General features: G+C 47.5%; 1 protein-coding gene across 1 annotated transcript in view; it reads left to right on the forward strand.

Annotated features, from left to right (window-relative positions):
- COX10 (cytochrome c oxidase assembly factor heme A:farnesyltransferase COX10) overlaps positions 1–21,685 on the forward strand; it is a 109,869-nt gene that overhangs the window by 79,550 nt on the left and 8,634 nt on the right. Inside the window, exon 6 of the mRNA XM_082861472.1 lies at positions 17,044–17,276. Within this exon, the coding sequence (XP_082717598.1) occupies positions 17,044–17,276 (233 nt within the window). The remainder of the gene's footprint in view (positions 1–17,043; positions 17,277–21,685) is intronic.

The raw sequence follows: 21,685 nt of genomic DNA on the forward strand, positions 1-21,685 counted from the left end.
CTCAGACAAAGAACATTCCCGAGAACTCACCTTGCTGGTGAGGAAACCCACTGAGGAGGTTGAATCTGCAGACTCAAAGGCAAGAGTGAAGGTAGACGTCAGAGGAGCTGACGTTCTTATCAAGAAGGTTGTATAATCCCATAGTGTTAGGAAATAATGAAAACATCTGTGTGAAACTTTTGAAAATTGTAAAGCACTATAGAATTTAAAGACTCATTCAGTTTTTCAGAAAAAAGGCAGATTTGGTATAATCCAATTTTAACTTAATCAGAAAAAGTGAATTAGCAATCTTTAAAAACTGTATGTAATAGAAAACATCTCAGTCTTCAGATCTTCGTGTGGTCATTGCAGTCTAGGAAAAACGTTATCTCACTCACTGAGCCTGGGCGAGTCAGTGAATGGCTCTTCCCACACCACCACTTCCTCACGTGCAGGGTGAGATCGTATCTCCTACCTTGTTCATCTCATAGCGTTGTTGGGGGGACAACGTAAGATCGATAAAACCATGTAAACTGAAGTGCATTGTTGGGGAGTGGGTTTGACACTCCAGAGGAACGTAGAGTTGTTTGCAGAACTTTCATCTTTTTCCAAATCTGCTTTGAAATACAAATATTTTCATACTTACCAGGCAATAACATAAAAAAGAAATTCAGATTCGTTTCAAGGGATGGGGAAAAGGAAGCAAAACACTTGGCAGACAAGGGAACTCAGAAGATGAAAGTGCATGCTTCCATTTTCACGGTTAAGTTGGTCCAGCCAGTGGCAGGTTAGTGAATGCTTCGTTCATCCTGTCATTATCAGGACGCATTTATGGAGGATGTCGTCCCTTAGAGGATGTGCTGGTTGCTAGAGTGACGAAGAGGCAAATGACATGGGCTCCATTCGTGGAATCCCATTGGAGAGAGCGGGGCACATAAGCATGAGGACCCTAAGTGCTGTCCAAGGTACAGCTCACTCAACAAATGTAATTTTTGAATACACCTGCCAACCAGACAGACCCCACGCCAGACACTGGAGGGGTAGCGGTAGAACCTGTGCTGGGGGGTGCCCAGGGGAGGTGGGAGCGCAGAGAACCTGACCCAGACCGAGGAGGTCAGGGCGACCATCAGGGAGTGGGGTCTTGGAGCTGAGGACCGAAGGGTGAGTAGGCATGGGGCCTCCGGCTCTCCTTTCTGCCCCTCCCTCCCCCGTCTGGGCCCTGTCACTGGTCCTCTTCCCATCTCACTTCTCCCCTGAGGTGCTGCCCTCCACACTGCTGTGCCCACAGCCCAGACTCCTCTTCCGAGCCTGGACCCTTTGAAATTCTCTTCTGGGTGCCCTGAGGCATCTCACATTCCGTAAGCTCATCATTTTCTCTCCCAAGTCTGTCTTTTTTCCTTCTATGCTTGTTAATTTACATTCTAAAGTCAGGCACCTGGAACTCATTCTAGACTTTCTCTTTTCTCTTATCCCCTTCATCTGACTATTGAACATATTGTGTCTTTTCCACCACCTGGATCGCCCTGGCGTCTGCCCTTTGACCATCCTCCGTTTTGTGGGGTGATTACAGCAGTGCCCCAGCCGCCATCTCTGCTTTCTCACTCACCCCCTCTCCATCCATCTTCCACTCAGCTGGCAGATAAGCATCACACTCGTGTCTGGCTTAAAACTTTTTGGGGTCTTCCAAACATATTTGGGGAAAAAATGTGTTTTAAATTCTTTACTATGTTATACAAGGCCTTTCAGAGTCTGGTCCTTTCTAGTCCTTCCAGCCTCATCCCTCTGTTCTCCTTTTTATTCACGCTTTTATGTTGTATTGTCACTAAGTGGAATTGCTGCGTTTTCCACCAAAATGCCCTGCTTTCTCTGAGCCCTGCCAGCTGTGCTAGCCTTGCCCTTCCATGCCCGGGTAGGCCTTCAGCCAAGCGGGGCTGCCCCCGGACGGATCGCTCTGTCCACACTCCAGTAACGGGGAGCTGGGCTTTGGTCTTGGTGGCTGTCTTGTTCTTTGTGCTTGTGTCTGCCACTGCACCACTCAGCACACTACACACCTGTCCTTGGGCGTCTTCCACTACCATGTTGTGAGCTCTTCCAAGACGAAGACTGAGTCTTCCATCTGTTTATGTCCACTGCATAGGATTATTTATATACCACGAATATCCTGAGGGCCTAATATGCACCAGGCATGATTTTTAATGCTGTGACACAGCAGACAACAGAACAGACAAAAACCCCGGACGTCATGGAGCATTCTTGCTCGCCATCACGTGTGGCAGTGGCAGATCTCTTGGTGCTGAATGAGGGATGGGTAGGTGGGTGGACGGACAGATAGACGTTAGAGAAGTGGAAATGACCTCCAGGCGAGGGAAGTACAGACACCGAGGAGTGAATGACATGTGACATCAGGTGACGAGAAGGACGGGAGTGGAGAATTAATGAGAGAAAGTGAGGCCGAAGGTTAGAGGGAGCTTGCGGACCTTGGAGGACAACTTGACTTTGGTAGGTGGAGAAGCAAGCCAGGCAGGGTGGGCGTGGCCAGCAGAGGAGCAGAGCAGGAGTGCAAATACGTGTTTCAGGATGAAGACAGGTGACCGGGCTGGGCTTAGTGTGAAGGGTTCCTGGAGGAGAATAGTAAGGAAGGAAAGCTGGGGAGGAGGGCGAGGCAAATGTGCCTGCCGGCTGAGCTGTGAGGGCCTTCTGGAGGAAGTGGAGCGCTGTCCACGTTGTTCTGGAGCTCCTGACTCACTGGTCCGCAAGGCAGGAGGAAACAGAGGTCATCCCTGTTGGGAAGGAAGAAATGAAACAGACAAATACGATTGTTTACCTGGAAAATTCAGAGGAATTGACAAAAAAACTGCTAGAACTAGTTAAGTGAATTTAGGAAGTGCACGAGATACAAGGTCAATAGACAAAAACCAACTCTAGGAGTTGCACTTCTGGGGTGACAGCTTGAGCTGCCCCGCAGACCCACCCCCAGTGAGACCAGGCCAGGCAAAGAAGTCTGACATCTTAACACCCCTTCCCTGAGCTGTAACCCGTCTGCTCTCGACCTCTCACTTTTCTTAAATTCTGCAGCCCTCTGTGCCAGTACCACAGATTCATTATAAGGTAGAGAAGCAAAGCAGGCATTAGGACACAACCCCCAGAGAAGGTGTGGCCTCACAGCCTCACGACCACAGCAGAAATCCATGCCTTTTCAGTCGACGTTAAGACAGAAGGGCATACGCCCTACAGGGAAGCAGAACCCTGTAGAGTTCTCCACCTCCCCTCTGCCGAGAGTCGTTTCAAAGGCAGATGCTCTGAGCACCCAGCCACCTAAATATAGACTTTTCTTTTCTTCTCTCTTTTAATTTAACTCAGCGCTTCTCAAACTTCAGTGGACTTAGTCATTATTTTCCAGATTTGTACATATATAAGCTTGCATGTACTTTATGGTTGACTTCGGCGGGTCATGGAGGATGATTTTGAGTAGAATATATTTCCACCTTAGGGCTGACCGACACAGGGTGAATGGACTGCAGCTCAGTTGTGTCTCAAGAAAGAGAAATGCACCCAGTCCTCCCAAGGTGTCACTCGCCAGGCTTCATGCTGTTGCCTTTCTTCTTGCTGAGCTGCAGTTTGTCTCTGTTGCTTCGGATATTGGAGAAGGTGACACTGAATACATATTTAATAAACAAGGCAGGACTTCCCTGGTGGTGCAGTGTAAGAATCCGCCTGCCAATGCAGGGGACACGGGTTCGAGCCCTGGTCCGGGAAGATCCCACTTGCCGCGGAGCAACTAAGCCTGCGAGCCACAACTACTGAGCCCACGTGCCACAACCACTGAAACCCGGGTGCTTAGAGCCCGTGCTCCGCAGCAAGAGAAGCCACTGCAATGAGAAGCCCGCGCACCGCAATGAAGAGTAGGCCCCGCTCGCTGCAACTAAAGAAAGTCCGCACGCAACAACAAAGACCCAACGCAGCCAAAAATAAATATTAAAAAAAATAAAATAAACAAGGCATAGTAAGATAATTGGCTATTTTTGAAAGTCAATTACAGTAAAAATACACCCCTTACATCTTAGGCCATAGAAATTTTCTCTAATTTTTTTGAGGATCAAAGGAAAAAAATCTTTACAGCTAAAATGCCATTTGATGACCATAAAAATCTATGAAATTGCATTATTATTTACTTCATTTTCCCAAGGAGGATACAGAGGACAGCACTTTTAATTATCTGTTGGTTACCTACGTAAAATACCAATTCTGTGTGTCTAAAATTTTTACAGTTGAAAAAAAGAAGTGTCAACCATTTGGGACTGCTTCTTATGTCTTTTTCACTAGTGGAAAGAAAAGGCATTTTTATATTTAGATGGCATGTTTGAATTCATCTTAACTCTTTCAGGGACCCAGTTATGAGTTACTCCGGTGGTCTCGTCTAGCGGGCACTGCGGCTCACAGTAATTGCCGGTGGTTGCTGGAGACATCCTTTGCAGCTTCTGTTTCCTGTGGAAACACTTGACCCCATGGCTTTCTGCTTTCTACTCCAGCTCCGGGGCCTTTATGGTGGAATTACTTATCAGAGTCTTTAATGGCTTGGGGGCCACTTGGTGAACTTGAGTATGTTGTCCCCACGTCACTTAGGTGCATGCCTTACGCACACCGCTGGTCGCGGAGTCTCGGTGCATTTGGTAAAGAGCTCAGCGTCTGCCTCTGAGAATGTCTGGAGAGGGGCTGCAGGGGTCAGATGGCGCTGTCTTACCTCCAGGACTGGCTCTTCCCTGCAGACTTGGCCTCTGTTAACTGTGGGCCACACCCCTGCATCTGTGCCCCTGAGGCTGTCGGCACAGCCGCAGCGCCGCCCAGGGGACCAGGGCTCTGGGAGCCCGGATGACTCGGGGCTGAGCCAGGCAAAAGCAAGAAGGAACTTGAGGCCTCTGGGCCCCCCGCTTTTCTACTCTTTTGTATTCTCACCAGTAACTTCCTTCCTTCCTGCCACTTACGCGCCACACGCGCATCCAGTGTCCTTGAACGCCCTGTGTGTGATGAAGCTCTGTATTTACTTGCAACATTGGTCCTAATTGGATAAAACGGTTCGTAGTTCTCGGGTGGCCGAGGGGAGGGCAGGTGATGAGTGGTTAAAGTGAATGTCCTCAGTAGTTCCTCCTGAGACAGCCCTCGTTTCTTCCGAGGACGATGAGACCAGGTGCTTTTGCACAGGTTTTCGCTGTCAGCATCTAACACTTGTTATGGGCGGCTGGGGCCCCGTTTCTGCCTTCTGGGCCCCAAGCTCCAGCCCTAGAGGGCAGCTTGCAGAGCGTGGGTGCCTGGCCTAGAGGCTCCCTGGGCCTCCCAGGCCCTCTGCCCCGTCAGGGCCTTTCCTTCTGACTTAATATTTGGACAAGTGGTCCTTCTGCCACAGAGATGAGTGTTAAATCAGCCCCTCCATCTGGTTTTCCTTCTCTTTTTACAGCCAGACTTCCGGAACGCATGGCACCCCTCACCCCTCCCACCCCCGTGTCGAGCCTGCTGCTCTCTGCGCTCCCACCTCATTCCTCTCTGCCTGTTGGGTCTTCAGGTCCCAATTCCACTTAAACTGACTCATCATAGACATGGAACCCTCAGCCTTGGCCCCCAGGTCTTCCAGCCAAGTCCTCTGTCCCAGTTCCCAGGCCCAGTGTGAGAAGACTTGCTGGCCCGAGTTCTGGTCCAGCGCCCTGGGCCAAGGGCAAGGCTTGTGGGGGCAGTTAAGCGGGGCGGGGGCGCGGATTCAGGGCACAGAGTACAAGGCCACGCCTCCAGGGCTGCTTTCCAACAGCTTGAGCCACCCTCGGCCTCATTCTACTTGGTCACCTTCTAACTGGGGCCCACCTCCCCACCCCCAGAGCACCCACTTGGCGTCAGATCCCTTCTGTGACCTGTAGACAGAGCCTCCGGAAGACCTTCTGAGGTTAGACGTTCACTGTTTGCCTCAGTGCACAGACCTGTGTGTGCTCTCACTGTCCTCCTGTATCTGGCGCTCTTCTCTAGGAGGGTTTCCTGGTTCTGTCAGAGTTGGAGCTTTCTGTTTTCTGTTCACTCTCCTGTTTGTTTTCAAAGAGGACAGAGGGATACATCTTTCTCTGAGTTGAAGTCCTTCAGACTTAAATTTCTAACATAGCTTATATATTTTTTTAAGTAATAACCTTTTTTCATGGTCTACCCTAATTAAAATTAATCTTTTTTAAGAATGTCAAGGCCAAATGTATCTTGTCTATATTTTAGAGTTACATACTTCCCTTGTTTAATTCATCAAAAATTTATAGATTACCTAGAATGGAAGCAGCACTGTCAGTTTTATTGTTATCATGCTCAAAAGGCTTATAATCTGGGTGGAAAAATTAGCCAAATGCATAAAATGCTTAGCAGACAAGACGGGGCAGCCTATAAACATGTGTTGACGGAAATAAATGAATTGGTACAAACAAGAAGGTCTCCGGGAGGTCAGAAAGGGGAGATTCGGATAAGGACCAGCTGGGCAGTGAAAGCTTCCTGAAGAAGTCAGGCGTGGGCTGGGCCTTCTTTTTTATTTTGATTCCGTCTCCTTTGAATTATCCATTTTCCAGCTCGGTCATGTTGACAGGGAAAGACTACATGTCAGCGTTAGTTTTCCCAACTTAATGGCTCTGATGAGAGTGCTCCATAACTGGTAAGCTTGAGGTGTGGGCTGTGAGCCGGAGAGACAGCGATAAGAGCAGAGTGGAAGGTGATTCAGAGAGGATAAATCAGAGCACTTGGAATTGGGGCAGCCCATACCTGGTTTTGAAATGAATGATGAAGATTGAGTTTTCGGAGTGAAATTAATGGATTGTTTAGTTGGCATTATTAACTTAAAGAACGGGGTTTAGCTGAAGTATTATAGGGATTTACAGGAGACATTTTTCACATTTACTGAAGGTTTTACCAGTAAGCAGTTAAGCAAACGTAAACATCTTGCAGGCTGCAGGGGACCTGGGAGTGTTATTCATTCCCCCCCCCCACCCCCGTCACGCTGCTCTAGTAGACACGTAGCCGGCCGGCCCTGGTGAAGCTCTACAGAGCTTCTGGGTGGTTACGATTAGTCTTTCGTTGTGTATATAATGCGAATGTAATAAGAACATAAACATTTTATAAGTGTAGAAATTTCTTTTTTTTTAGTGTTAACCAGTCATTTGGAGTGGCAGGAAGAACAGATTTGGTCTCAACTTAATAATAGTGGTGCTAACAGACAGAACTTTATCCTTAAAATAAAATCATTCAACGTATGAAACATACTAGGAAGAACCAGCAAAAGGCCTGTGTGCACGTCATTGTGACAAGTCATCACAGTGGCTCTATGAGAGGAACACGGGAGTTTTCTGAAAGTTAACATGCTTTTCTCTCATTGTCTTAAGAAAAAAAAAGAAAGCATTTATGAAAGCATCGTGAGTTGTGAGCATTTGTTGACAGCGGTCCTGGGGATGGAGGAATCCTTCAGCCCCCAGGCCCCTTTGTATAACCAGACAATACTTAGATATTCTAAGAAACATGAATATACAGAGTAACTATCGTATCGTAGCGACATAGCCAGTACCTTGCAGTCACGTGGGAAATAAGTCATAGGAGCAAACACCTTTTACGAATAACCTGGAGTCATGTGGTCTAATGTCCTATCACTTTATTTCCTCCCTTTTCAAATAAGATGATGATGTGAAAAGATTCGACACCATCAAATGCTACTCCCAGTGACTGCTGTTATGGGAGCAGTAGTCTTAAGATCGTGTTCTCTCTTTTGCCTGGTTTGTAAAGGTTTGTTTCAGCCAACATTTTGGGCCCCAGCCTTAGGTACAGGGCATGTAAAGATGAATGGTACAGAGTCGCACTGAAAAAGTGTACATCGGGGATGGGTAGACAAGGCAGCAGAGGAGGTTAGCATGAGACCAAGAAGTGCTGTGACAGCAGAGGGCATGTGGACCACCCATGGGGGGCCAACAGGGAGGAGAGAGGGGTGAGGGAAGATGTTCTTGGAGGACGTGTTTTGATGTCAAGGCTGAATTTGGAGGATGAGTAAGAAACGGCCACACCAAAGATAAGAGAAGTGTCGCTGGGGGCAGGGTGTGGGGTCGTCCTGGGGCAGAGGAGCTGCACAGAGACCTTCCACCTAGACCACAGACTGCAGAACAGCAGCCACCAGACCAGATCCCGAGGAGGCACTTTTTTGTTTGGTGCACTGCTTTTCTGCAGTTGCCAGCGTTTAAAAATAGAAACTTTGAACATAAAACCACAGATTTCTAGGCTTCTTTGGCTCGCTCCCACGTGGAATCTGCCAGCGCAACCTGACTAGCAGTTCCCACAGTCCTCACGCCTCCTGTTTTTTCTTAAGTCCGCCCACTTTACGCTTCACATTGCCAGCCTGGTCCCTACAGATGTCCATGTTTGCAAACACTGTTTGGACCTGTGGACCAAAGGCTCCGGTCCCAGGCGGTGCAGGAGATGCAACCTCCCACATCTGCACCCTCATGTCCAAGTAGCTGCACGTGCATGCAGCTCCCAGGAGTTTCCAGAGCTGTAGGGATAGATAGTTTTATTTCCTAGCTTCATTTTTTATAAATTGTGTTTTATTAAAGCTTTTCAAAGACTCCTAACAATTCACTGACCCTAAGTTTATGTAAGTGAACAAAGCTGCTTTTTTTTTTTATAGATTCCTATAAATTAAAAAGGGAGGGGGGTCAGAATTAAACCATCTGGCTCAACCAGGAAAAAGGAAAAGTATGTGTCTCCCACCTAGGCAGGCCTAGGTGTTCCTCCCCGGGGCCTGGGGGTAATGGAGGAATTCCATAGGTGGTCCCGCCCTCAAGGATGTGAGAAAACACTGAGATTGGACCACTACACTAGAAACTTGCTTTTCATGGAGGAGATCGAACAATAGGAATCTTCTCTTTGAAAATTCCAGAGTCTTCGTACAAATAACATATTCTTGATTTGAGCTGAATCGATGGAGCGTCATTCAAGAGGTAACCATTCACTTCCTCCCTGAGTTAGAAGGCTGAATCTGAGAGGTCAACAGCGGGCCAGTGTTCCTTTGAGTGTTTTTTGTTTTTTTTTTCCCCTAACCTATCTTTCTTATCTTCCCCCTAGATTAATAAGATTCTTCAGTCAGTTTTCAAAAACTCATTCAGCTCAGACCTGCTTTGTTTTCCTCCTTAAAGTTTTACTTAATGTAGTACCACAGTCCCCATATTTTGAATATAATCATGCCAGAAATACATACTTATTCTTGCATTTCTCTTAAACATGTTGTAAAATTTAATTTTTTCTTGAAGCAGGTTACCATCATTTTATATGTAACTGATAGTCTTTCAAAACTTGCTGTAACTAATTTCCTTTTAAAGTATGTTTTGTGTCCTCATTGTCGTCACATATTCCTTAAATTCTAAATTTACATCAGTCCCCTGCTACCTTCCAGTATCTGTAACTTCAGACTTGTTCAGAAATAGAAAACTCCTAAATCAGGTTCTGAAGAGAGATTTTCAGAACAGTTATTTGTGAACACTTTTCCCAAAAGCTCAGGTCAGAGCTCAAATGTGGGCTTTATGTAGGAAATTAAAGTTAAATTGGCTTGGTTTGATTAAGGTTTTGAGTTTTCTTTTGTTTCTGAAGAAAGGGAATTTCGTTTTACAATTTAAAAATCATTTATTCTGGAAAAATGACCAAGAAGTATGAGATTCACTTTTGTCTAAACCAATTACCTGCAGAGCTGCTTAAAATATAAAGCCTTCTTGATTTAATATAACATTTCATAGACCTCTCTGACACATTACTTAAACAGAAAGGCCACATTTCTCCAGTAAATTATTTAAAAGTCAGGTAATTTAAATTACATTTAAGTGTAATAAGTAGGTATCATATTAAAGCTTCTATTTTCTCATTTGTTCCTAATTTCTATAGATTCCACTTTGATAGAGCTACTAAAGATTGGTCCTTAGTAAACAAAGAAATACTAGATTTTATGGGAGGAATAAATAATTAATAGAAATGTGTTGACAAATCCCCCTCCCACTCGTATCTCTTAGTTTCTTTCCACGGTAGCCTTGGCCAGGAAAGGCACAAGTAGAAAGACCTCACGCTGGTGCTCAGTAGAAAGATCTCTCAATTTAAAATGTAATTCAGTTTTGGATGTGAGTTTGGAAATAAATCATCATTCCACCCTCAGCATGAGCCGTGAACCTATTTGCATGAGTGAGTGAAGGGATACAAAAGAATATTTTTTAGCTCAAGAAAATTGCTAGATCTTTTCCTGCCACCATTCCCCGCCCCCATCAAGTAGTGCTGTTTTCCTTATTCACACATTTTTTTTTCTGTTTTATTGACAATGAGGAATGTTTTGCAGCAGTATCACACCCCGTTCCCCTGCTTTTCTGATCTTTCCTTTATAAATTCACTCCAGCAACATCCACTCACAGAGATAACTCCTCGGTTCTTAATAAAAGCCATGACAGCTACTGTGGTAGACGTGTAAGTACACATTTAAAAAAAAATGTTTGGGGGCTTCCCTGGTGGCACAGTGGTTAAGAACCCGCCTGCCAATGCAGGGGACACGGGTTCGAGCCCTGGTCCGGGAAGATCCCACATGCCGCGGAGCAACTAAGCCCGCAACTAAGCCCGTGCGCCACAACTCCTGAAGCCCGCACACCTAGACCCCGTGCGCCACAACTCCTGAAGCCCGCACACCTAGACCCCGTGTTCCGCGACAAGAGAAGCCACCACAATGAGAAGCCCGCTCGCCGCAGAGAAAGCCCGCGCACACCAACGAAGACACAACGCAGCCAAAAATAAATAAATTAATTAATTTATTTTAAAAATGTTTTGCAGGTGATCAACCCAGTTTCTCCTGGTTCTGGTTTATTTGTTTGTAATTTGCTGTAATAAAATTAAATTCTTAATTTAAAGTTATAATTAGAGATAGAAATATTCTGCCATTTTAATTGTTATTATTAGAAACATGCTTCACAGCCATCATACATTTATAATTTATGATTAAGAACTGACATTCTTGAGTATATATACATGCGTTTTCATATTCTAGTATATATCCGTTACATCTTTATAATTTTGAAAAAATAAATCGGGAAACAATTTATTGCAAGTTTATCAGCCTCTACCTCCAGCTCTATTTAAATAAGTCCTCTATTTAATAACTGTTTCGTATCACCTGTTCTTTTTCTTGTAGCTGATGTTGCAACTTGAGAGTTCATAGTACTTGTGTTTGTTTAACGTCTGTCTTCCTTTCTAGACTAAACTCTGCTCTCTGTCTTGTTCACGGCTGCTGTACCCACACCCAGTGTAGCGGCTGGCTGTGTAGGCAGTGAGAGATTGGAATGAATAATGAATGAACACCTTGAGTGAGCACCCTTAAGTGCTTTATTTACATTATTGCATTTAATTCATAAGTAATTCTATGGCGTAAGTGCCTCCCACTTCCCAGATGAAGGAACTGAGGCCAGCAGGTTAAATAATTTGCTCCAGGTCCCATAGCTCCATGGGGTAAAACCCCTGCCTTCCCCGTAGTCTTGTTGCCGAGCCTTCTGTGTAAGCCAGTTTGACTCGGGTTGCAGTCTTGCCGTCAAAAGAGTCCTAATACAACCCTTACTTTACAGTTGAGGAAACTAAGGACCAGAGAGGTTAAATAATCCGCCCACGTTTATATAGATAGTTTACATCAGAGTTCTCATGAGAGAACTCGGAACCACCTGATTCCTGTACAACATGCTTAGTTATGCCATATACAGAAACCAGAATGATAATATGAATAAAGAGTATCGAAGCATTTTCAGAAACATTTTTGTTGTGAAACGTTCCATGGGACACTGGTAGAGAGAGCACACTGAACCCCAGGACACCCATCACCCAGAGTCAACAGTTATCAAGACTTTGCCACACTCGCTTCATCCCGCCCTTTCAGTGGCCAAAACACGTTAAGCCACTTGACTAGGTTAGATTCAAGGTCTTTGGAACAGAGGGGTTGAGGGATACAGCTGAGTTCCTGCGTTAGCTGATGACAGATCTAGTTCACAGCGCTGAGTGCTTTCCACTGCAGTGACATTTATGTAAAGACAAGTGAAAGTGGGCGACTTACCAGGCCAGCACAGTCAGCACTGGAAGCAGAACAAGGGTGCAGGGTTCTGTCAGCTCAGCCTGCGTCAGCTTGGCCAGACGCAGGCCAGGTAGGACCAGCGTCACGTTGGTGATAGTGTAGCGGCGGGTCGCCAGATCACCTGGGTTCCTAACAAGTTCCCAGAGGGAACTTCGTGGACTCTGCATCTGCCCAGAGACCTCCCCACGGCCCTCCCTACCTCTGCTCTCTGGCCCCCAAAGCACGCTGCCCCGCCCTTTGCCTGCCTCCCATCCGTTTGGGTTGGGTTTGGCTTCAACATCCCCCGAACTTCCCGTGTCTGCTCCACACCTCCGCCCACACTGGGTTCCTGCTCCCGGAAGGCTCGCCCCTCACTTGACTGTTCCACCTGTTTCACTGTCGCCCACTGTGGGATAAGCACCCCCAGCATGAGGACCATGTCTGTCGTGCTCACCGTGTTACATCCCAGGTCTGTCCTTTGTTTCAAAGAAATGGAGTACTTCCCAGTCATTTCCATGTCAGGGAATGCATAGGAAGTTAGGCCACGTGGGCAGTGGGGTGAACTGAAGGAGCTGTGAGCACACATGAGGCTGCTCCCAGCTGAAGACCCCAACCTCCCAGCCCCCTGCAGCCCCCAGAAGTGAGAGCGTAAATGGTATTAGACCAGTGCCCTCCACGTACCAGTTAGAGGGTGAACCTCGGGTTACCTGAATGAGCCCGCAAGGAAACCCGAGTACAGGTCCTGGTTCCGAGTCTCAGTTTCTCATCTGTAAAATGGGGATAATACTATCTATCTCAGTAAACTTGTCTTTGTTCATTTTTGTTTTGTTTTCAATGCCGCCGTGCCCAGTGTTGATACAGGTTCTGGGAATAGGCTTTCTCATATACTGCTGGTTGGAGTGTAAACTAGTATAAGCTCGAGTACAGGCTGGGGTACAAGTCAAAACCCCTAAAAATGTTCATGTCATCTGACTCAGTGATCTGGGAACTTATCCTCAGAATGTATTATAGTCAGAGCTGTGAACAACGACCTGTCTATGAGATATTCATCCCAACATTATTTCTAATTAAAAACTGGAAAAATGCTGTGTCCAAAAAGACATATTGATTGAATTAATTGCGGTATATCCACGGAATAGGCCACTATGTAACTATTAATGATAATGGTGTGAAATAATTCTTAACTGCATAGGGAAATTATTCAGATATATTGAAAATAGAATAAGCAACAAAACCACAATTCATTGTGTTCTCAGTTTGTTTTTTTTTTTTTTAAAGAGCCAAGCAAAGTAATTCTTTCTTTCTTCATTTTTGGCTGCATTGGGTCTTTGTTGCTGCACGTGGGCTTTCTCTAGTTGCGGCGAGCAGGGGCTGCTCTTCATTGAGGTGTGTGGGCTTCTCATTGCGGTGGCTTCTCGTTGCGGAGCACAAGCTCTAGGCGCTCAGCCTTCAGTAGTTGTGGCGTGCAGGCTTCAGTAGTTGTGGCACGCGGGCTTAGTTGCTCTGTGGCAAGTGGCATCTTCCTGGACCAGGACTCGAACCCGTGTCCCCTGCATTGGCAGGCAGATTCTTAACCACTGCACCACCAGGGAAGTCCCTGTTCTCAGTTATTTTTAAAGTAGATGTATCATTGGAAAAAGCCTAGAGGGCTTCCCTGGTGGCACAGTGGTTGAGAGTCCGCCTGCCGATGCAGGGGACATGGGTTCGTGCCCCAGTCCGGGAAGGTCCCACATGCCGCGGAGCGGCTGGGCCCGTGGGCCATGGCCGCTGAGCCTGCGTATCCGGAGCCTGTGCTCCGCAACGGGAGAGGCCACAACAGTGAAAGGCCCGCGTACCGCAAAAAAAAAAAAAAAAAAAAAAGGCTAGAAAGCTATAAACCAATGTTTCTTTGAAAAGCTAATTTAGAATATTTTGTGTGATTTTCTGTCCTTCCAAATTTTTGGAAATGAGCATATGTTACTTTTATGGGTTTTTTTCCACCCTCTCTCCCTCCTTTCCTCAAATGTAGGGGGGAGAGTAAGTACTTTTTAATTTTTTTTTTGATTTAATTTTATTTTATTTTACTTATTTATTTTTCAGTACGCAGGCCTCTCACTGTTGTGGCCTCTCCCGTTGCGGAGCACAGGCTCCCGATGCGCAGGCTCAGCGGCCATGGCCCACGGGCCCAGCCGCTCCGCGGCATGTGGGATCTTCCCGGACCGGGGCACGAACCCGTGTCCCCTGCATCGACAGGTGGACTCTCAACCACTGCACCACCAGGGAAGCCCCTTAATTTTATTTTTAAAAATTTTTTATCAGAGTATAGTTGATTTACAGTGTTGTGTTAGTTTCAGGTATACAGCAAAGTGAATCAGTTATTCATATACAACTATCCACTCTTTTTTTAGGTTCTTTTCCCATATAGGCCATTACAGAGTATTGAGTAGAGGTCCCTGTGCTATACAGTAGGTTCTTATTAGTTATCTGTTTTATATATAGTAGCGTGTATATGTCAATCCCAGTCTCCTGATTTACTCCTCCCCCCCTTATCCCCTGGTAACTATAAGTTTGTTTTCTACATCTGTGACTATACATTCCACATATAAGTGGTATCATATGATATTTGTCTTTCTCTGTCGGACTTAACTTCACTCAGTATGACAATCTCTAGTTCCATCCATGTTGCTGCAAAGGGCATTATTTTGTTCTTTTTTATGGCTGAGTAACATTCCATTGTATATAAGTACCACATCTTTATCCATTCCTCTGTTGATAAACATATATGTTTATGAAAAATAAAGCACAGGAGTATAAACTTCACAGAATTAGTCATTGGGGCACTTTTACCCACAACATGAGCCGGCCGCAGGCTCCTTGGACCAGGAAGGAAATGGGCTCCCTGAGTGTCTGGGCGCTGAGAGTGCTCACCCCTACCAGGGTGGATATCCTCATTTTTGTTTACATGGTTTGTCAACCTACCCAATTTTCATTCGTGCCCCTGAGCACGGATTTAAACACCAAACTTGAGTCTCATGATTTTCTGTGATTCTGACAAGGGTCAGAAACTAAACTTGCACGTAAAATCGCCTATCTCAGTAAATTAAGTTCACGTGCACTTCTGTAAAAGGGCTTTTTACAACACTAATGCCTTTGAATCCAACTGGCTTCCACAGTCCTTGGAGAAGGAGTGAACAGCCTTTTTTTTTTTTCCCACAAGGTCCAATTCAGGAAAAATAAAAATGTTTATGAGCCACATTTTTCTTCCACCCAAATAAAACTAGCTTTTCAGAGTCCCATAGGGAAAAAAAAAATCTGTTCTTATAAGCTATAAAGTACCTGATTGAAAGAAGAACAGCAGTTACAATTTTTGCACTGCTTCTCAGCCGTTTCAGTTCCATTTTCTGGACCAATGTGAGAGGTGACCCCAGGCGTCTTCCTCCCCGTGCCCCTGGAAAACTGTGTGTCTGCTCTACAGGGAAACTAGGTGGTCCAGGTCACATGGTGTGTATCACATGGTGTTTATCCAGGTCACAGCAGAGAGAAATCTGCTTCAGTAGGTGTGAGGGAGAGAGTTGGGGCCAATAGCAGAGGGAGGGATGGGGAAGTCAAGGCTAGTTGGGTTTGGAGGGGATGGTCAGACCTTAGAGAAATGTGAACAAGGCCGTTGACGTGAGGATGTGGCTCAGTTGAGGGAGAAGGTGAAAGACAGACAGGGAGGGGATTACACAAGAGCAAAACTGGAGCGTTTACCTTTAAAAATGAGAGAGAAAATAGGAGGAAGAAGTCAAGATGAAGGTATCCATCACTCATAGTAAGAGGGAAGGATGTCTGTTGAGGGGTTGGGGGCTCCCCGCCCCCCCCCCCCCCCGCATCTTGTCTTTTCCTTGAGGGACAGGCAGGCAGTGTCAGGGACATGGCTGCACCCGCACAAGTGCCTGCAGGGACGTGAGCCGGCCTCCCTAAAACCAGAGCCCCCTTGGAGCTGCACCCATGACGCCTGTGTCCCCATGGGCACGTGCTGGGGCCTGCGAGTGAGCCGTGGCTTCTCCAAGGAGGAGACAGGCTCAAGCGCCCTCCTTAGGTTTCTTCAGGGGAGTGAAGAAACATGCAGATGGGCAGGGACTAGTAGATGCAGTTTATCCACACTTTCGAAAAGCCTTTCACAAGAGGCCCCAGGAAGTCCACTGTATAAAGTAGGCTCTGTTGAGAACCAGGCTTGCGGGTCATCTTTAGCGCTGTAGACTTTTTATCTGACAATTTACATATAGGGCGTTGTGCTGCCTCTTTTGAAAGCTGTGTGTCCGTAAACCACGGTTCGGCCGGGCAGCGTGATCACCGCGGGCGGCCCCTGGTGTCTCATTGCTGGCCCAGAGCTGGTGCCGTGCTGAGCCTGTAATTTATTACACATAGTGGTACTCAGACACACTGTCCTTACGCATTAGTACTAACTGGGTGATGTTTTTAAATAAAGAATAAGTAAATGGACAGAACTGCTTCCAGAAGTAAGATACTGGTTTTTGCCCAAATCCTAAATCCTGGGTTCCGAAGGGTTCATCTGTCACGATCACTTAACTTCCCACCAGCTGTGCAACAGAACCGTGTGCAAAGCAGGTGCCTTGTTGGGCAGCCCTCGCGTTAGCCCTGGGAGGAGGGGGCGGTCACTGCTGCTCAGATAAGGACAGGGAGGCCGGGACATCCTGCGGCCTGGGAGGTGGGTCAGGGCCTCCTGTTGAATCCGGGCCTCGGCGGCCTCCACTCTCTTCACTTTGTTAGTCCCGGCTGGCAAAGCCAGGAGGAGCAGCCCGAGCTCCTGCAAGCCAGTCCCTCCTCGTTGTAAATGTCATCCAGAGGATGTCCTGGTTCAGGGCAGAAGCCAGGCCAGCACCGCCCCCCAGCTCGCTTCCCTGTACCTGTGCCCCACGTCGTGATTGCCTGGAGCTGAAAGTGATGGCTCTGTGTCCCCTGTTCTCTTCCAGCCCGTTGCTAGCTGTGTCCTTTGCCACTTGCTGTGCAGTTCCGGGAGTTGCCCTTCTGACCTGGGGCGTAAACCCACTCACGGGAGCTCTGGGGCTCTTCAACATTTTCCTGTACACCTGCTGCTACACCCCGCTCAAGAGGATCAGCATTGCCAACACGTGGGTGGGAGCCGTCGTGGGGGCCATCCCTCCCCTCATGGGCTGGACCGCGGCCACGGGCAGCTTGGATGCTGGTGAGTGTCTCAGCGTCTCTCCACAGACCCGGGGCCTGGGTGCTGGCCCCGTGAGCTCAGGGGCTCTTCCATGCGCTAACACCGCTGGTCAGAGGCCACTTCCTTCCCTGAGCTGCAGTACTTGGTGGTAGATGCCGTTCTATTCAGTACCAATCCTTTGGCACGTGTGCGGTTGTGGCCGTCGGAAGTTATCGAGTGTAGAGCTGCAGAGAGACCGTGTCAGCCTGGCTTCTGGGTGAACAGATGCTCTCACCAGTAGGGAAGGGCTGAGAGAAAACAAAGGGCAACAGGTAGAATGAGAAGAAAGCACCTGAAAGTCAGGAGCCAAGGCAGGCCTGGTGCTGTGTGGGGTCGGTCCCGATCCTGGAGTGGGTATCAGGGCCGGCCCGGGCACAGCAGATGCTGCCTCGTCAGCAGGCCTCCTGCACCAGCTCTTCGCTCCCCCAGAACCAGACTATTTTCCCCTCTTAGGAGAGGACAGACTATTTTCATTAGTTTCTAATTTATTTTTATATGATTTGCTTACATTTTTCATGCTGTCTACAATAAAACCATTGAAACATTCCTCCAGTTTTTTGGCTGGGATGTCACAAGTAAATTTGTGGGGTGAAAATAGCTCCTTTTTACCATCTGTAAGGGAAGTTTCACAGTCTAATTAGTCAAGTAATTATTGTTTTTCACCGACACTTAGGAAGGAAGTGGTGAGGTTTCCTGCAATATATGTAAGTACATATTTTTCACATGAGCGATCAAAAGGCTGTTGGCCATAAACCGTTGCCCTAGAAGCCACGTTTCTGAAACGTTTTCGTAAAAGCTCTCACGTTCCCATTTGGAAGCTTACAGAGGTGATTGCACCTTTACCAGGATTGTCTCTTACAGTGGCTTTAATATCCTGTAAAAGTTGACGTTTCATGAATCTGCGAATATAATATTCTGAAACGTATGTGCCTGTTTGTTCTGTGATGAGCCTGAAGCCAGTCTCCTGCGAGCGGGAGACGGTGTCAGCCCATCGGTGAAGGGCTTGGCCCTGGGGGAGGGGGCTTGGGTTTGGGGCGCGCCCGCCCTTAGCTGGCTGCCCTTCAGAACCAAACTTGACCTCCTTACGCGGTGTCTCCTCGCCTCCCACCTGGGACTGGAAAGACCGTTCTCATGGAGCTGTTGTGAGGATTTGCTGACTTGTTATTGAATCTCCCTCAATCATAAAGCTGGTGTTAATTAGTACAGATGAAGGAAGGTCGTGAGATTTGATTCATTGGCAGAGTCTGAGCAGTTCCCGATTGTTCCCTGGCTGTTGTTTTGGGACAGGGAGCTGCCTCCCGGCTTAGAGGGAAAGCACTGGGTCCATCAGCGATCTGTGTCTTGGGTGAGGGAAGTGGCAGGGAAAGCAGGGCTCTGGCATCCCTGGACCAGATGACGAATGAGCTCCCGCCCCCACCCTCCACCCCCGGTTTTCAGTTGTAAATTTAAAGAGCCCACCTGGGCACTGCCAAACCTCCTGGTCAGATTCCTGCTGTTCAGTTCAGCCTGGATCCCCACCCTTGACCCAGCTAGCCTCCCCCTGCTGTGCCCTCCAGGCCTTTCCAGTCATCGCCCAGACACTGGAAAGCAAGCAGGTCGCTCCCAGGCTCTGCCTCCGCGCCCGCCCCGCACTGTGTGCTCTGTTCCCATCCACGTCCTCCTGCCTAAGCCCTCGGATGCCTGCTCCAAGCCACATGCCTGCCGGATGGACACAGCCCTGTTCAGTTTCCTCAAACCTGTCACAAGGAACAAGGCACCAGAAACTACCTTTTCTGTCCAGGGAATCCCAGCCAGGGCCAGGGTCAGGGCCAAGTGTGACAGCCCCAGGGACAGGTATCACTTGGAGGTATGTGAGGGCTGTCCAGTCCAGGGCCGTGGAGAACTCAGTCACCTTTGTCATGCAGGGTCCTCGGACCCAGGTTCTTGCTGAAGGCTGGAGGCCCCTGGCAGTTTCCTGCGAAGAGCTTGGGCTTCAGCATGTGTTCGAGCTGCCTCCCTGGAGGCCAGAGAGAGAAGCTTTTCAGGTCCTCCCACTTAGGATGCACATCCAGGTGGAGCCCTTATTTGTTCAGCCATGTCCGGATCTGGCTAAAATGCTAATAGGCATATTTAATTTTTTTTTTTTTAATTTGAGGTATAGTATTTCTGCAATCCAAAGTTAATTGTTTGTATATAAACTCATTAATGAGGAACAGCTCAGGGCCAGGCGGTACCTTTTATAGGTAGCGGCCTGAAAATGCACGTTTGTCTTGAGAAACGAGACCCTTCATCTACCTGTAAAGCAGAGCAGCCTGAAAGGTTTGTAAAGCCACAGAAAGAAGGTCCTTTTGCAGTTGTTGTGATTGATTTCTATTATATCCCTTTTGCATAAATCTTGAAGGTGCATTGTGGGGCGCACAATGACAACATGGTTTACTGCCCCCAGAATCCTTAGTTACCACAGATCAAATCACACACCCAAAGCCTTGTGAGGTTTATACAGAAAGAGGAATGCTACTTTAAATAATGCTTGCAATTGCTTCAGAAGTTTCAAGACATTAATTTGATAGGTAGAGCCAACTTGAGCTAAGCAGTAGATCTTTGAATGAATTGAGTAAATGAAATAATGGATGAATGAAACAGTGAATAAGTAGCTTCCGTTTTAAAGATGAAAAAACTCTAAGGTATTCCAAGGTCAATCGCCAGATATATATTGAGCATCACCTATGAGTACAGAAGGAAATGACTCAAAGAAATAAGGCAGAATCTGAGAGAATGTAGTTGAAAGATTTTTATTCCTGGATTTTAGGGACTAAGTCAGCTATGATTTTATATAGTTTTATCATCTTCTAGAACTGCACTTTGTACCGTGGCAGCCGCTAGCCAAAGTCCAACACGATGGTGCTCAAACTTTAGTGCATATCAATCACCTGGATGGAGGGCTTGTTAAAACTCAGGATCCTGGGCCCTTCCCCCAAAGTTTCTGACTCAGTGGGTCTGGGGAGGTGCCTGAGAGTCTGCATTTCTAACAAGTTCCCACGTGATGCTGATACCCCTGGTCCAGGGACTACATTTGAGAACCGCCAGTCTGAAAAGGCAGAACCAGCGAGCGCTCTTACTGTTAGAATGCCCTGGAAATACCGAGGGATTTGGGCCAAGGGCTTGGCAGATGGTATTATCAGAGATGCGCTAACAGTGTCATCTGTACTATTTACCGAGGTTGTTGTATCTTTTCTGGGTTCTTATCTTTGGGGACGTGTTTGTTTGAAGGAGCCCTTCTGAGAAAAAACAGCCAGCAATGTTTCCTTTCTTCTGTGGTATCTCCAAACCATCTTGTCTTTAAACCTCCAAAAACTGGTCACTGTGGAGCAGCCATGAGGAGAGAAGTGTTTGGAAAACTCTGTCGAGCTTGCTGCTGGGGAGGGAGGGGGAGGTGGGTGACAGAGGTGACAGAGGCCCACTCGGCTCACGCCTTCCCGAACCGTCCCCCCAGCCGCCACTGCATGCGGGGCCCTGAGAGATACAGGGTCACTTAAACCCAGTCCCGGTTCTCACTTGTGTCTCGTGTCTCAGAGTCTTCAGGGAGAGGCAGGCCGGTGATCAAGTATTTCCCTGAGCAGAGAGCTTTAGCGGGGGCTCCGGGCTATCTTAAATTGGCCCCCAAATCGGTCCAGGGAGACTTCGGAGCCGAGTGACTTCTGAGTTAAGTCGCGGCCCGTTTAGTTGAGGAGGAAAAGTGCTTTCCAAGAAACGGAAAGTGTGTGCACAGGGGTTGGCAGGCATACAAGTCTACACAGACCGAAATCCGTGCCTCCGCCTCAGGACGCCGCATACCAGCCCCGGCCTTCATTTCAGTCGCCGTCCCCCTGACCAGGTTGACTTGGGCTGAAGCCCTTTCCTGGGGCTTGGTAGGCATTGGTTACGATTGGGGGGCAGCAGCTCGGGGCCGTGTGTAATGGGGACCCTGAAGCCTCACCTTCAGGGTCCTGCCTCGAAGGAACTGACTCTGGATGGGAGGAAAGATACCAGATTTGTAGCTACAGAAAACTGTGTGCTTCCCAGACGGCCGACAGAGTGAAGAAATGCAGTGTTCGGAAGCACCCTTCTTAGCATCTAGATCTTTCTGTGGTTTTTGTAGTGGCCACGGGGCCAATCAAGACCTCCAGGGCACCAAGCATGGAAGAGATGGTGCTGCCTTCCCGCCTCCAGTAAAGACGTGAAACATAAGACAGCCATGGGGTTCTGATTTCTTTTCCCCACAACATTATTGTTGTTGTTGGTTTTGTTTGTTTGTGTTTACCACTAGTGGAAAAGAATTTCTCGCCGTTCTAGATGCCCCAGTGGTGTGGGTCCAAAGCCTGTGCTTGATGTGACCCTTCAGAATCCAGCTCAGTGTGGGTGGGCGAGTGAGG

This window comes from Leucopleurus acutus, assembly GCF_964270905.1.
Source record: "Leucopleurus acutus genome assembly, chromosome: 19".
NCBI classification, from domain to species: Eukaryota; Metazoa; Chordata; class Mammalia; order Artiodactyla; family Delphinidae; genus Leucopleurus; species Leucopleurus acutus.